We start from the raw sequence: 15815 nt of genomic DNA, 5'->3' as shown, positions 1-15815 counted from the left end.
CAATTTATGCTTTAACAGTATGCATATGCAGCCAAACTTGGACTGTTTAGTTTGCTCACTGAAACCCTTTCTGACATGCCTGGGTAAAGCTTGTCCCATTACCATATATTATGCATGATCTGTATTCTTGACTTCCATAAATGTAAAAGTGTGTCTTAAAATAGATGTTAGTCTATTGGTTACATTTTAATGGCTTTTACAATAAAGTAGAATAATATATTCTGAATATATAGTACAGTTACCGTTCTAATGTTTTTGCTCCTGCCTTTGCCTTACAGAAAGAATGGCTTTGCCTCAACTGCCAGACCCAAAGAGCTATGTCAGGCCAGCTGGGAGATGTGCCACCTCCAACCATGGATTCCCCCAAAAAGCAACCTCGTGCTCCCTCCTCCACCCCTACACCTGCTGTTGTAGATAGCAAACCTGTAGTAGAGACAGAAGACCAACCCCCACCACCTCCCGAGACCAAGGTAGTGCTCACAACTTCTTTAGCACCTGGTAGTGTGCCATTTTCACCTGATTACGGCTCCCCTCCTTCTGATAGCACCTCTCCGACTGCTAATACCTCTGAGGAAATGACTCACTCAAAAGGAGATAAAGATGTTGAACATTTTGAAAAAGAAGCTACAAATTCAGACGGCGCAATTGAGAGAGTTTTAGCAGCAGATGATTTTCACCCAAAGGCCTCTCAAGTTGTGTCAGAGGCATCTGGGAGTAAAACCACAGTAATTGATCAACTGCAGAGTAACACACAAAACGCAAGACAGGAACACCCCCCAGCTGTGAAATGTGAAATGCAAGAACCTTTGCTGAAATTCGGTTTAGGTAAGACAGCAGGCCTTGTTGGGTTAGAGGTTGAGTCAGACAAAGAGGTTTCTCGGAATGAGGCTTCAATTCTCCAAGGTTGTGGAAAAGTAGACCCAACTTTGACAACAAACTCAAGTGAATCAAAGCTCGCCGTAGTCTCCAAGACAGTCACATTGGACATGACCGTTCAACCTGATTCTGAGCCAGATCCATTAGCATCCATTATAAATGAAGATGACACAACAGCGATTGAGGAAAAGGGAAGCAAGGTAGTTGAGACACCTCAAGTTATTGAACCTCAAGGTGCTCCTCCAACAATTACATCAGACACAGCTTCTCATGAGTACCATCGTGAACGAACTCCAGAACTGCAGACCAAAATCATGGCGGTTGATGTCAAGAATGATGTTGCTTTATTTGTAAAGCTTAAACAAGATTTGATGATAGTAGAGGCTGTAGAAAATATAGTGCATGTTGACCCACCTGGGAAGAATAAACTTTGTATGAGTAACATTAGTGAAGAAGGATTAGATGAAACTGTAGATGACATGAAATCAGTAAAGTTGAAATATCCTGACCATGAATTTAACGAGGAAGAAGATAAAAGAAGTTCAGCAATGTCCTTTGCAGAAACTAAAAATGTTTTTGCTATAATAAATAAAATTGAAGGAGAAGCAGGAAGGTTGTGGTCACTGCCTCAGGCACCGGAGTTAGAGCTTACTGTCCCTGTAGAAATCCCTAAAGAAGAGATGGTGATGCATGAAGTTGTAGCAGAAACAAAACACGTATTGTTCCCAGCTCAGCACAGCTGGGTTAGCACCTCTTCACTGCCAGAGAAGTCTGACACTGAAGCCACAGCTGAAAATGTAGTACATCCAGAGGAAGGGAGGACATCTGTAGGTGCAACTGTTGAAGCAGAACTGACATTAAATGATGTGTCTCAGAAAGGTGAAGCTACTTCTCTCCTTCCAGCTCCTCATAGTAATGAGCACGGAAATGTCAAAGCCAAGGAGCAAAGCATGGAGCTGCTGTCGTCCTCATCTGTAATTAATGAGACACACGGGCGAGATGAAACCCGTGACGAGAAACTCAATCGGGACGAGACAGAAACGGCATCAGAAAAGACAAACAGCGCTGCCGAAAATCAACAAGATGCGAAGAGAGTGAGCGTTCTGACAGGCAGTAATGAGACGCCGCTCGCGCACGCTGTTCAGCAAAAAGTGTCAACCACAGAGGAGGAAGCAAAGCTCGACAGAAAAGGGAAAAAAGTTGAGTCACAACTTGTTGGTGGCAACAACTGGGAACTTATTTCAGTATCGGAAGCAAGTGGAGACTGTGAGGAGGAAGGCGGCGCGGCGTTTGATGTAGGAGACGAGGTAGTCTCAACAAAGCGTGATGTATCAAAGCCTGCTTTTGACAGCGAGGTTACGTCTGAATCTGTAGCTTCAGTCCTTGTAGGAGAACCTGACAGCCCGTTCCCTGTAGGTAGTGAGCAGGACAAAGGTCCGAAGAAGAAAACTCTCACTGAAGAGAAAAGAGAAACCAAAGTTCAGACTTCGAGAACGCGCGTTGAAGAAGATGCAGACGCTAAGGTGACTTTTAGCACAAAGAGTGGATGATATTCCATATAGTTTCTTATATCCTGCACTATATCACTGCTGAATTTAAGGGACACTTAAGTGTTCATATGCAAAAGAGTGCTCACAAAAAGTAGTTTGGAGCTGCATTGTTTAAAAAAAAATATTTCCAAGGGCTGGGAAACGTGAAAAATCAAGTCATAGGTGTTTGTTTTAGACTTGAACTTGTTAAAATCTGTTAAACTGCCACCAGAGCGGTAAGTGGCTGATACAATATTCATTATAACCATTATTATTCTAATTACTAAAATCCTGTTTCTACAGCTGGAACCACCCTTTTGAAATATAATTTGTCAGGGCTTTTTTTGGGGAGCAAGATAAGTCCCTGTTCCTTAATGGATACTTCAGAGTGGTTGTGAAAAACTGTTAGGCGGAGGTTGATGCTGGCTGGTCGGTTACTCATCATGGGGGAGACGACTGCAAAATGTGCATGAGGCTGGTAGGTTTTCAACAGAACGGGCGAGAAAGCCAATTACGCGGCCGTTCCTGTAAACATTCGCTGCATCTGTGAACTAGGTCAAGTTCCGCCAGTGGAAACGTTCCTTATGTAATCTAGAATATTTTGTCGACAATCACGCTCATGTTTTTAAAAGTTCTTAATTCCAGAAAGCAAATGTAACTTGCTTAAAACATCCAAATGAATGTGTTTAATTGATCAATCACAGCACTAGAAGTCACATGTCTTACTGTCTTATTTCAACCCAATAGGTAAAAATGACGGAGACCTTGAAAGAACCTGGGGAGAAGCCAGCGGATGCCAAGGAGGCCAGTCCCACCAGCCCTTCAGACTTGGCAAAGCTGGAAAACACAGTCCTTCCTATTCTTGAGGCTCAGGCAACCACGCAACCAAAGGATGATGAGGAGAAACCCACTGATACGCTAAAAACCAGGCGTAAATTAGAGGTGCTCCCTCTCTCACCTGATTCACCAAGTTCAGAAGAGGACAGACATACTTGCGAGGACAATGCCACAGGAACCAAAATGAAAAAGCTCCTTGTGCCCACTGACATTAAGGGAGACTCGTTGGATGACAGCAGTGAAAGCTTTGAAAAAGAAAGTCCTGTGTCAGGCGATGAAGATTTTATTCAAAAACAGATCATAGAAATGAGTGAGAATGAAAATGCTTCTCCATCTGATGAAGAAAAGCTAACTCGGCCAAAACTCACACAGGAGGAGAAGAAGCAGAAGAGGACAGAAGCTGTAGAGAGGAGCACAGCAGGAAAAACCAGACGACTTATGAAGAAAAGCACCATCAGCCCAGATGATGAAGATAAGAACCTGGTCCAGCCCTTGGAAGAAGGTGATATAGAGAAGAAAAAGGAACAAGAAGAGGCACCTCAGAGTGGCATTGCTGTTCGAAAGTTCCAAACTATTGAGCTGAACACAACAAGCAGCCCGATGTGTGTGCCTAATGATGATGGAGAGCCTGAGAGCCTGACAGACTCACCAGATGATCGGTCTAAAGGTGAGGGTTCATCTAGTTTACATGCCTCCAGTTTCACTCCTGGGACATCGCCAACATCTCTTTCCTCAATGGATGAAGACAGTGACAGCAGTCCCAGCCACATCCGCTCTGGTGAGGGCAAACAGCACCGGAAAGCAAAACACAGGCAACCTGGCCAAATGCTGCCAACTATTGAAGACTCTTCTGAGGAAGAAGAGTTACGAGAAGAAGAGGAGCTGCTCAGGGAGCAAGAGAAACAGAAAGGCTCTGGGAAAAAATCCAAGAAAGACAAAGAAGATGTGAGATCCCAGAGGAGACGGGAGCATGCAAAAACACCACCGAGCAACCTCTCTCCAATTGAAGATGCCTCGCCGACTGAAGAATTGAGACAAGAAGCTGAGATGGAGGAGATCAGAAGATCATCCTGCTCTGATTTCTCCCCCAGCATTGAATCAGATCCTGAGGGATTTGAGAGCCATGCCACAAGGATTGCAGCGGTGCAGAAAACATACCAACTGCCTACGTCGGTATCGCTTCACTCACCAACTGATGACAAGACCAACAAAACACAGAACAAACCTCTCAAATCTGCTGATGAGGCCTACGAGGAGATAATGTTGAGAGCTAAATCTCCAACACTTGACAAAACGGAGATTCGGTCAGTGAAAGAGTCCCTTTATGGAGGTATGCTCATTGAGGACTACGCTTATGAGACTCTTATCGATAACTCAACAGTCGATCTGGAGGAGCCTGAGAAAATCCTTGTTCCTGCTCAACCTAAAAAGTTGAGATCACCAGATGAAGTATATGAAGACATGATAAAGAAGAGGAAGGAATTCATGCAGCTGGAGCAGGAATATCAAAATATGCAGCCAAAAAAAGAAAGCCCTATTCCAGAAATTATTCTGCAGCCTGCTAAGAACGCCTTCCCGAAAGGTGGTGCAGAAACATTAGGCAAAGATGGAAAACCATTGCTGGATGCCGAATCAGCATATGAAGAGCTAATGAAACGAGTGCTCACTCCTGGAACAAGTCCAACGCAGCAGGAGCCAGAATTGGAAACGACTGCAACTCGAAGGACACTGCATTCAATTCCAGACTTAAAGGTGACGCAGTGCTCTTCGGGAGAGTTGTCTTCTGATGATGAGATGAGTGCGATTAAAAAGGAAGATTACAAAACACCTGAAGAAGACACAAAAGTAGAAATATCATCTGTTGAAACTGAGCCTGCGACACTATATTCTGATGCTCAGCCACCATCTAAATTAGACCAGCCACTTCATAGTGCCATGGCACCATCACAGTCTGATGTTGTAGATTTATCCAGTCCACTTCCAAGAACGTCAGCCACTGTGATGTCAAGTGTGTCACCCTTGCCCACAGTTCCGCAATACACACCCAGTATACCCAGCATAGTGTCGACAGCCCCACCTGTGGCTCCAAAGCCAAGCATCCTGCGTAGGACTAATTCTCAGGAAAAAGCAGAAATACCTGTTGCACCTCCTCTGCCTCCCCCAACCCCACCAAAACCAACGATTTTTCCCAGAAAAGCCCCAGTTCCTCTTCCACCTCAGGCAACTCCAGCAAGGCCAGAAATGACAATTACGACTACAACCCAAGGTGGATCTACCAAACAAACAGTTACACCAACATACAAACCTCATGTTCCTCCTCCTATCCCTCCAAAACCATCTATTCCTGCAATGATGGGAGATACCCCCAGAACAGGATATGGTGCCAAACCACCAATTGCACCAAAACCCACTTCTCAACCATCTTCTCCTGCCCATACCCCTCATCATTCAAGACCTACTATACTTGCCACATGTCCCACTGACATAGCTCTAAATCTGAGTCCATCTTGTGAGACCAAGCAATTTCAACCCTCTCCAAAGTCTCCTCTCTCCCCAAGATATGCCAGTAATCTTCGTGACACCTATGTAGTCATCACCCTACCATCTCAGCCCAGTTCCCCAATTGAGATGATCTCATCCCAGGCTCCTTCTAGCCCTGGGTCAGCATCACCTTCATGGCACCATCAGCTGCAAAGTTACCACCAGCCACAATCTCAATCTCAGGTCTCTTCACAGCAGCATCCACAACCATCCTCTCCACAGACAACCAGGGTGCCTCTCGCATACACTCGATTTAGAGAATCCATTGAAAGCCAAGAGATATGTGGCCCTGAAAAACATGTGTCTAGTTCTTGTCATATAATCGAGGCTGTATCTGCTTCAGCACAACCACCCGTGGTTACACCTAACCTCATTTCTCAACTGGTCACTACAGAAGTCCAAAGAACCACTGTCTCTGTTGTCCACGAAAGGACACCACCCCCAGTTCCAGCTCCGAGAGCAAATGGTGTCCCAATCTCAATGGCGAAATCTAAGCACCAACTGCCAATACAGAATGGACAGACCTTCCAATTGTGCGAGGTGGTAGACCTTAGGACAGTGAAGGAAAACCCAGAATCAGAGAAGAATGGTATGGATCTGTCTTCTGGTCCAGACTCAAGATGTCAGACCTTTACAGGAGATATCAGTCGCCACAACAGTGCAGTGCAGTCACCTGTAGTCAACCTGAGTGCAGAATCTTCCACTGTTTCCATAGTGACTGACAGCATTACCATTGTGACCTGTGCTGCTACTATCCAGCGATATGACAGTGTAAACACCTTACAAGCGTCTTCAGCACCACTTCAGCTAACAAAAAACAAATCATTTGAGCCCATTTCCCAAATTATATATAGACCTCTTGACTCTCAGCCCTCTACTAACGCTAGCACGGAAATCCCCATTAATCTTACAGTTGGATCAAGTACAGGTGTAGGACCTTTCCAGCCCAGTCCTGCTATTATTGGACCTACCGCTGTTGCAGGTTGTGTTGCTAATGGACTAACTACAGGCACTGATATAGTGGCTGGAGCTGTTGACCTTACCACAACAAAACCATTCAACACAGTGGCCTCATTGGATGCTGGTTCTGTAGATGTTATTACAGCGGTAATCACAGATGATGATGGCAAGCCAGTGGATCTGACCGCAGGAAAACGAGCCGTGTGTTGTGATGTTATATACAAGTTACCATTTGCAGGAAGCTGCACGACTCAACAGCCCGCCACACCTCTACCCGAAGACCGTTTTGGATATCGCGATGACCATTATCAGTTTGACCGCTCACCTTATGGTATGAGGGGCTTTGGAGGAATTAAACCATCCATGTCGGACACTAATCTTGCAGAGGCTGGCCTGTTCTTTTACAAGAGCAAGAACAGCTACATGTTTAATGGCACCACTGATGGTGCAGTTGATCTAACCTCTGCAAAGATTTCTGATGCAGGTCAGTTCAGTGACGTTGCTGACCTGTCACTTAAATGCTACTTGCCACACCCTGCACTTATTCATGGATAATATGGCATTTTTTAAACTTTTTGTGCTGCATGGGCATTTATTTTCCTTTGTTCGTCAGTAATGATGGTTGTGCCTGCATGCTGTTACTGTGTATGTTGTGTGGGCTTGTTGGACGTCTCCACGTTGAATTTGTTGTTTTTGTTTTTTTCCTCCACTGTGCCATCATTGTCATAAGTGTGAGGCATGGCTTGCTTCAGCATTAACTTCATCTGCATTACATGGGCTCAACTGATACTTTCTTGACTTTTGACAGGTGAAGCTGTTGACTTCTCCAAGAAAACGACATATGCTGGGATGACAATTCCACCATATAACCAAGCCAGAACCACAAGTACTGGTGATGCACTCTTTGGTACAAGCAGTGTCTTAAGGTCCTCAAATGGGGTAGTATATTCCTCGGTTGCAGCACCAATCCCTTCAACATATGCTATTACCACCCAGCCTGGGTCCATCTTCAGCACCGCATACAATACACCCTCAGGTATGCATACCAGTGACACTATGCCATCCCTGTCCAACCTCCAGAACTTGCCACTTACTCGGTCCCATAGTTTCCTCTCTACTATCTCCACTCCTGCCACAGAAGAACAAGGCGATGCACCACTCAATCTGGAGATGAGTAGAGGAGGTACAGCGATTACTGATGCTGCTACCACTGCAACCACTTCTCTGTCCCTTGACAGCTACACTGATGCATCCTTGGAGGCGATTGCTGCCTCACTGGAGGCTCTGTCCTCACCCATGGTTCCTGTCAATGGCCAATATCAAGCTGAACGTGAGAGGCTGGAGATGGAGAAGCTCAAACAACAACGCCTGGCTGAGGAATTAGAGTGGGAGCGCCAGGAGATTCAACGTTTCCGTGAGCAAGAGCAGCTCCTTGTACAAAAGGAACTGGAAGAGCTGCAGGCAATGAAGCAGCAGATCTTGACCCAACAAGAAGAGGAAAGACAGGCTCACCTCATGATGCAAAAAGAAACCTATGCTCAGCAACAGCAGCAGCTTGAGCAGATCCAGAGACTCCAAGAGCAGCTTCGCTTGCAATTGGAGGAGCAAAAACTTCGACAGATGTACCCAGGCGGAGATGTGCCAGGCCACGGCCTGCAAGAGGCAGTTGTCATAGGTCCTGATGGGACAGTACTTTCCCGAAAGATCACAGATAGTGGTTGCCAAACAGATGAAGAGGATGAAGCAGTCAGCAATGCTTATACAGCAGGGAGAAAAAGGAGAAGCACGAAAAAGAGTGTTGACAGTTGTGTGCAGACTGATGACGAGGATCAAGATGAGTGGGAATCTCAGAACAGAAGCCGCCAAAGCCGACCACGCACCTCCAGGGGAGACAGGAGTGGACAGTCAGAGATCTCTTTTCAAGCCCACACTGAGATCTCGATACAAACGGACACAGAGGGGAATATAAGGATGGACACTAGAATGGAACTTTCTGATTCTGAAAGGACCTCGCCAAAGAAACGACCCACTCCCTTAGAAATAGGGCAGCCTTCTAACCTCAAAACTGAGTCCTCCACGCTTCAAGCCCATCCTAAATCTCCCAAAGTGCTCTATTCCCCCATATCCCCTTGCATATCTCCCAGCAAATCCCTCGAGTTTGTATCTTATGAGAAATCATTGGGTGATACCAGCCCTCAAACGTTAAAAGGAAGCACCGAACAATCCAAAGGGTCTCCTGGAAGTCCTCGAGGCCCAAAACCCATACAAAGATCCATGTCTGACCCTAAGCCCATGAGTCCAACAGGTGAAGAAACGGAAACATCCAGCACTCAGTGTGGTGATGGTTACACAGTGAGTACTGTTATTTTAATGTGTGTCACAGTAAAAAAACAAAAAAAACACAAAACCAAAAAAAACCCTTGGCAAAGGTAAACTGTTTCATCTTGAACACATTTCTTGATACAATCTCCAATGAGGGTGGCGTTACAGTAGTTTTACATTGTATTTGTTTAACTTGTCATCAGAATAAATGTGATCTATTAAGACCTTTAGAACTCGATGGCTTCACGTGTAAAACGTGTACAGTGATTAGAATCTAGCAAAACTGATAGACATTTGATGAGTGGAAATAACATCCTCCACATATAAACTGCACTGTAGACCATTGAACCAGCTAAGTTAAGCATAACGTAGACTTATTGTTTCCTGTTACTTTCATTTGTATATTTAAAATTTTAAATATTTAAAATTTCTCTCTCTTTTTTAAGTATGACAAAGAAATTAGTCTTAGGTTTGTATGTAGGGTGTACCTTTTTTAAGAGAATATTGCCCTGGACTAATGCATTTTAAGATTTATTCCATGGGTATGGCCTTGTGGCTGGGGGCGGTGATGGTTGAGTGGTTAAGCGTTGGGCTTGAGACCAGATGATCTTTGGTTCAAATCCCAACCTGACCAGAAAATCCCTAAAGGCCCTTGGGCAAGGTCCTTAATCCCCTAGTTGCCCCTAGTTGCTCCTGGTGTGTAGTGAGCGCCTTGTATGGCAGCACCCTGACATTGGAGTGAATGTGAGGCATTATTGTAAAGCGCTTTGCGTGTCTGATGCAGATGGAAAAGTGTTATATAAATGCAGTCCATTTACCATATCTGCTCTTCCTAAATAGTTAGCATGGATGATTACACACAAATATGAGCATTGGCTAGTTAATGTAATGCTTGGACTGGAAGCTTCAGCTTTGTTATCTCAAGCTTTTATTACTTTTTTTTTTTATCTTTTTCAATTATTTCACTGAGAAACTCCATGTCAGTGTGACCTCAGATAGAAGGATCTGACAAAACATCTCATTTTCTGTAGAAAAGGCTTCAATCTGCAAACCAAGTTCTATAATATAAATTACATTGTATCTAATAGGGGAAGAATGATGCTTTCATTTTACGCTCTAATGCAGGTGATACACTTGAAGATAAAACAACAGATGAGGTTATTCCTACCAAATTAGGCTTCCTATTTTGCTTCTGGCCATCATGACGTATTGAAGTCAGTTTTATGCCTGAACGGTTCATGCTTTAGAATCTCATACATGTGTAAAAAGGATGGAAAATAAGCTGAGAATGCAGGAAAATTTGAGCTGTCGCAGACCCGTAGAGGTTTAATGTGAATAAATTACTTCTTCTGAATCAACAGTTTTGAAGAATGCAAATTCGTGAGCATTGGGTAAGATTAATAGGGAGAATACACCTTTAATGTAGATGGTAGAATTGTCCCCCCTCCCATAAGCATAATCACGTCTTAGTCATTATTTTCAGTCATGACTTCATGCAGATGATGTAAGCCAAAAACTTTATTGTGTGGATTTACAAAAAGCTGTCATTATCAGTTCCAATCACTTAGTGTTTATTTTCCCATAGGGGAAAGGCTCCGGTGGTACTCCTACTGGCAGTCAGAAGAAGGTGAAGAGGACTCTTCCAAATCCACCTTCAGAGGAAGAGACAACTGCCAGTTGCCAGACTGCATATAGCACCGGTTCTGCCCGCCGGAGAATGTGCCGGAATTCTAACATGGCACGTGCCAAGATCCTGCAAGACATCGATCGAGAGCTAGATCTAGTGGAACGAGAGTCCTCCAAGCTTCGTAAAAGGCAGGCAGAGCTAGATGAAGAGGAGAAAGAGATTGATGCCAAACTTAGGTACTTGGAGATGGGCATTAATCGTAGGAAAGATGCCCTGCTGAAGGAGAGGGAGAAAAGAGAAAGGGCTTATTTACAAAGTGTGGCTGAAGACCGAGACTACATGTCAGACAGTGAAGTTAGTAACATCCGAGAGACAAGAGGCAGTTGTGGAGGAGGTGAAGACGAAGAGCTTGAAAGTCATGGTCTTGAACGTCCCAGAACTGCTCCTCAGTCAGAACTGGATGAATTTGTACCCCCTCAAACCAAGCAGGAATATGGAAAGTACTCTCAGTACCAGTACCCTCAAACCCAATACCAGCAGTCACTCTACCAGACTCCCCAGTCCTACCAGTCTCATTCCATATATTCTTCTGTTCCTGCACTCACTAGCGCTCAGCAACAAAGCTATCACCAGATGCTCCTGTTGCAGCAGAAAGCAGCTCGACAAGCAGCTCTCCTTTCCGAACTGGATGCAACGAAATATGATGTCATTAGCCGCCAACCTGATCCCACGTCAGCAGCATACTTGGGAGTCAAATATGACAAATATGGCAATCACCTTGACCTCAGGGCCTTGGAAGTGGGAAGTATAGCAGGTAGCCCTATGTCAGCAGTTTCTGATTCTTATTACACAGATATAGATCACCACACACCTCGGAGTTACATGCTGCTAGAAGATGCTGCAGAATTAGCCAAAGGTTCCACTGGGCTTTCTTCGTCTTATAGTTTGGCTGAGAGGGAGTTGGCCAAAGCAGAGAAGCTGCTGCGCCGGAGTGCTGCAGATCTGGGGTCGTCTGATTATCTGGGATCCACCTCCAGACTACATACTTTTGGAAAGACTCCCGATGAAGAGGACTCAATGGAAGAGCCATATGAACTAAAACTATTGAAGCAGCAGCTCAAGCAAGAGTTTAGGAGAAGTGCGGCTGGGACAGACAACCTAGAACAACTTGCAGGACTCTCTCAGCACTACTATAGCCCTAACTCTGGCATGTCTAGCTACTCCCAAAGACAATATCCAAAATCAGAAAAGTACAGCATTAGTCGGCTTACTCTGGAGAAGCAGGCAGCGAAACAACTCCCAGCGCCCATGTTGTACCAAAAACACAAGACTCCGCTATTGGATCCTAAGCTCTCTTCCAAGTATTCATCTGTTGCAGATAGCAGGGGTTTGGAGGCAGAGTATACAAGCTATCTGGGGTCTACCAGCGGGTCCCCAAGATCTAGCAGACTCATGCAGGATGAAATTACATTTGGCCTTCGTAAGAATATTGCAGAGCAACAAAAATACCTAGGATCTACATTGGGTGCCAATTTGGCCGGGTCACTAAATTTGGGCCAGACCCTGGGTTTGGACTCTGCCTATCCTAGTGGTAGTCGCTCAAGACCATCATCCAGGCCTACATCATGCTATGGTCTGGACCTGTCTATCAAAAGAGACCCTTCCAGTTCTTCATTAAGACTTAAGGGAGACGGTGAAGCATCTGGAGAAGGGTCAAGTTATCAAACTCCTTCTGGCCGCACCAAACCTACCAGTCTGCCTATTGTGCAAAGCGGGCGTGGCCGGATCCCAATTGTTGCCCAGAATTCAGAAGAAGAGAGTCCACTGAGTCCTGTCGGACAACCTATGGGCATGGCCAGGGCATCAGCCGGACCTCTGCCACCGATCTCAGCTGATTCTAGGGACCAGTTTGGCTCGTGCTTGTCCTTGCAAGACTCCCAGCAACAGCAACACATCAGGGAAGAGCCAACCAGGGGTAGGGGTTATACACTACTGGATGATCTTCAGGGTACCATGTCGGACAGCGAAGGTAAAAAACAGACTTGGCACATTGTCACGTTCTTCCTAGTTAATGTTTTGTCCTTGAGAGTGTTTGGCATTGGAACAACTTGCATGTATCCATTACTAATCTTTGTAATATATATGTGTTGCATATTTATTAAAAATGTGCATGTACTTGTGTTCATGTTTCATATATTAATGCACCCTTAAGTTTTGTGAATGAATCTTTTTATAGTTTACTCAGTCAGTGCATTTGGTCACTTTGTTTGTATCTGGTGTGCATGCATTGCCTACATCTTTCTGTTTTCGGTGTGGTTGAGTGTATTTATGTGCATGATGCAGTCTTTCTATGTGTGTTCCAAATATTGTGTAACATTTTCGCATGACTTCACTGCATGATATTATAACTCTGAGTTAAAGCAACATTGTGTGGGAGGTTTCCTGCCTCACACAATAATTCCTCAGCTTACATTTTTCTTAGAGTATTTTGTCACTCTTAGCTGTTCTGTCATGTTAATGTTTGTGTTTTAAATCGGAAGAGATTTTCATGTCTTTTCCAGTATTGCTTTTTAAGCACGTGAGACCAGAGCCACATTAGCAAAATATTCATTTAAAAATTCAGGTCAGATTTGGAAAAGATGTCTTTCTCATAAATAATGGTTCAAAGAAGTTCCTCCTCCACTTCTAACATTTACATAACTGGTACTGTTGTAGATAAACCAGAGAATGACACTACTGTGCATCCAGAAAGTACTCACAGCGCTTCACTTTTTCTACATTTTATGTCACAGCCTTATTCCAAAATGGAGTAAATTCATTTTTCCCCTCAAAATTCTACACACAATACCCCATAATGACAACATGAAAAATGTTGGTGCTTTTTTTTTTTTTTGGCAAACCTATTGAAAATAAAAACTAAGAAATCGCATGTACATAAGTATTCACACCCTTTGCTCAATACTTTGTTGATATAGCTTTGGCAGTAATTACAGCCTCATTCTTCTTGAATGATGCCACAAGCTTGGTGCATCTATCTGGGCAGTTTTGCCCATTCCTCTTTGCAGCACCTCTCAAACTCCATCAGGTTGGATGGGGAGCATTGGTGCACAGCCATTTTCAGATCTCTCCAGAGATGTTCAATTGGATTCAGATCTGGGCTCTGGCTGGGCCACTCAAGGACATTCACAGAGTTGTCCTGAAGCCACTCCTTTAATATCTTGGCTGTGCGTTTAGGGTCACTGTCCTGCTGAAAGATGAGCTCTTTCCCCAGTCTGAGGTCAAGAGCGCTCTGGAGCAGGTTTTCATCCAGGATGTCTCTGTACATTGCTGCATTCATCTTTCCCTCACTCCTGACTAGTCTCCCAGTTCATGTCACTGAAAAACATCTCCACAGCATGATGCTGCCACCACCATGCTTCAGTGTAGGGATGGTGCCTGGTTTCCTCCAAACATGACACCTGGCATTCACACCAAAGAGTTCAGTCTTTATCTCATTAGACCAGAGAATTTTGTTTCTCATGGTCTGAGAGTCCTTCAGGTGTCTTTTGGTAAACTCCAGGTGGGTTGCCATGTGCCTTTTACGAAGGAGTGGCTTCCGTCTGGCCACTCTACCATACAGGCCTAATTGGTGGAATGCTGCAGAGATGGTTGTCCCTCTCTCCACAGAGGAATGCTGGAGCTCTGACAGAGTGACCATCGGCTTCTTGGTCACTTCCCTGACAAAGGGCCTTCTCCCCTAATCACTCAGTTTCGACGGGTGGCCAGCTCTAGGAAGAGTCCTGGTGGATCCGAGCTTCTTCCATTTATGGATGATGGAGGTCACTGTGCTCATTGGGACCTTTAAAGCAGCAGAAATGTTTCTGTACCCTTCCCCACATTTGTGCCTCGGGACAATCCTGTCTCGGAGGTCTACAGACAGTTCCTTTGACTTCATGTTTGGTTTGTGCTTTGACTGTCAACTGTGAGACCTTATATGTAAACAGGTGTGTCTTTCCAAATCATATCCAGTCACCTGAATTTATCCCAGGTGGACTCCAATTAAGCTGTAGAAACATCTCAAGGATGATCAATAGAAACAGGATGCACCTGAGCTAAATTTTGACCTTCATGGCAAAGGCTGTGAATACTTATGTACATGTGATTTCTTAGTGTATTTTTAATAACTTAGAAAAAAAATAAAAAAAAAATTTCACAGTCATTATGGGGTATTGTGTGTGTAGAATTTTGAAGAAAAAAAATAAATTTCACCCATTTTGGAATAAGGCTGTAAAATAACAAAATGTGGAAAAAGTGAAGTGCTGTGAATACTTTCTGGATGCACTGAATATCGTAATTTTTTAGCCTGTAATACTTGCAATATATTTTAGGCTTCTGTAGAAAATGATCTGAGATTTGGATATTGGGCATTATAAGTGAATTGTATAATTTTTATCTTTTAATTTTTTTTAGATTGTTGATTATATTAGTAGGGCTAAAATAAATGGGTTTTTTTGTGTTACTGACGTTGTATCAATTCACTATTAATGCAGTTTGGTGAGAATAAAGTAGGATTCAGTCCAATGAAATGCATGATTTTTGATAACAACACTAATACGTTTCATAAATACAAATCTAAAGTTGCATGTCTTGGTAAGAATACTTGCATGTACGAGGTCTATTAGAAAAGTATCCGACCTTATTATTTTTTTCAAAAACCATATGGATTTGAATCACGTGTGATTACATCAGACATGCTTGAACCCTCGTGGGCATGCGACAGTTTTTTCATGCCTGTCGGTTACGTCATTCACCTGTGGGCAGTCTTTGAGTGAGGAGTCGCCCACCCTCTCGTCGATTTTTTCATTGTTTAGGAATGGCTCAGAGACTGCTGCTTTGTTTGATCAAAATTTTTTCAAAACTGTAAGGCACAACTGAGTGGACACCATTCGATAAATTCAGCTGGTTTTCGGTAAAAATTTTAACGGCTGATGAGAGATTTTGGTCTGGTAGTGTCGCCGTAAGGACGGCCCACGGTGCCTGATGGCGATCTGCACTTCGAGGCGGCAGCGTCTCGCCGTTTCAAGTTGAAAACTTCCACATTTCAGGCTCTGTTGACCCAGTAAGTTGTCAGAGAACAGAGAACT

At 44.1% G+C, this 15815-nt stretch overlaps 1 protein-coding gene across 4 annotated transcripts in view; it reads left to right on the top strand.

Moving 5' to 3' along the window:
• pcloa (piccolo presynaptic cytomatrix protein a) overlaps positions 1–15815 on the top strand; it is a 100082-nt gene that overhangs the window by 44100 nt on the left and 40167 nt on the right. For all 4 annotated transcript variants that reach the window (XM_034163433.1, XM_034163431.1, XM_034163430.1 and 1 more), the window contains exons 4-7: positions 279–470; positions 3153–7227; positions 7552–9095; positions 10651–12721. In XM_034163433.1, coding sequence (XP_034019324.1) covers positions 279–470; positions 3153–7227; positions 7552–9095; positions 10651–12721 — 7882 coding nt within the window. The remainder of the gene's footprint in view (positions 1–278; positions 471–3152; positions 7228–7551; positions 9096–10650; positions 12722–15815) is intronic.

Source organism: Thalassophryne amazonica, chromosome 22, assembly GCF_902500255.1.
Source record: "Thalassophryne amazonica chromosome 22, fThaAma1.1, whole genome shotgun sequence".
Taxonomy (NCBI): domain Eukaryota; kingdom Metazoa; phylum Chordata; class Actinopteri; order Batrachoidiformes; family Batrachoididae; genus Thalassophryne; species Thalassophryne amazonica.
Note: the sequence above shows the minus strand (reverse complement) of the source record. Positions and strands in the feature narration are given on the sequence as shown.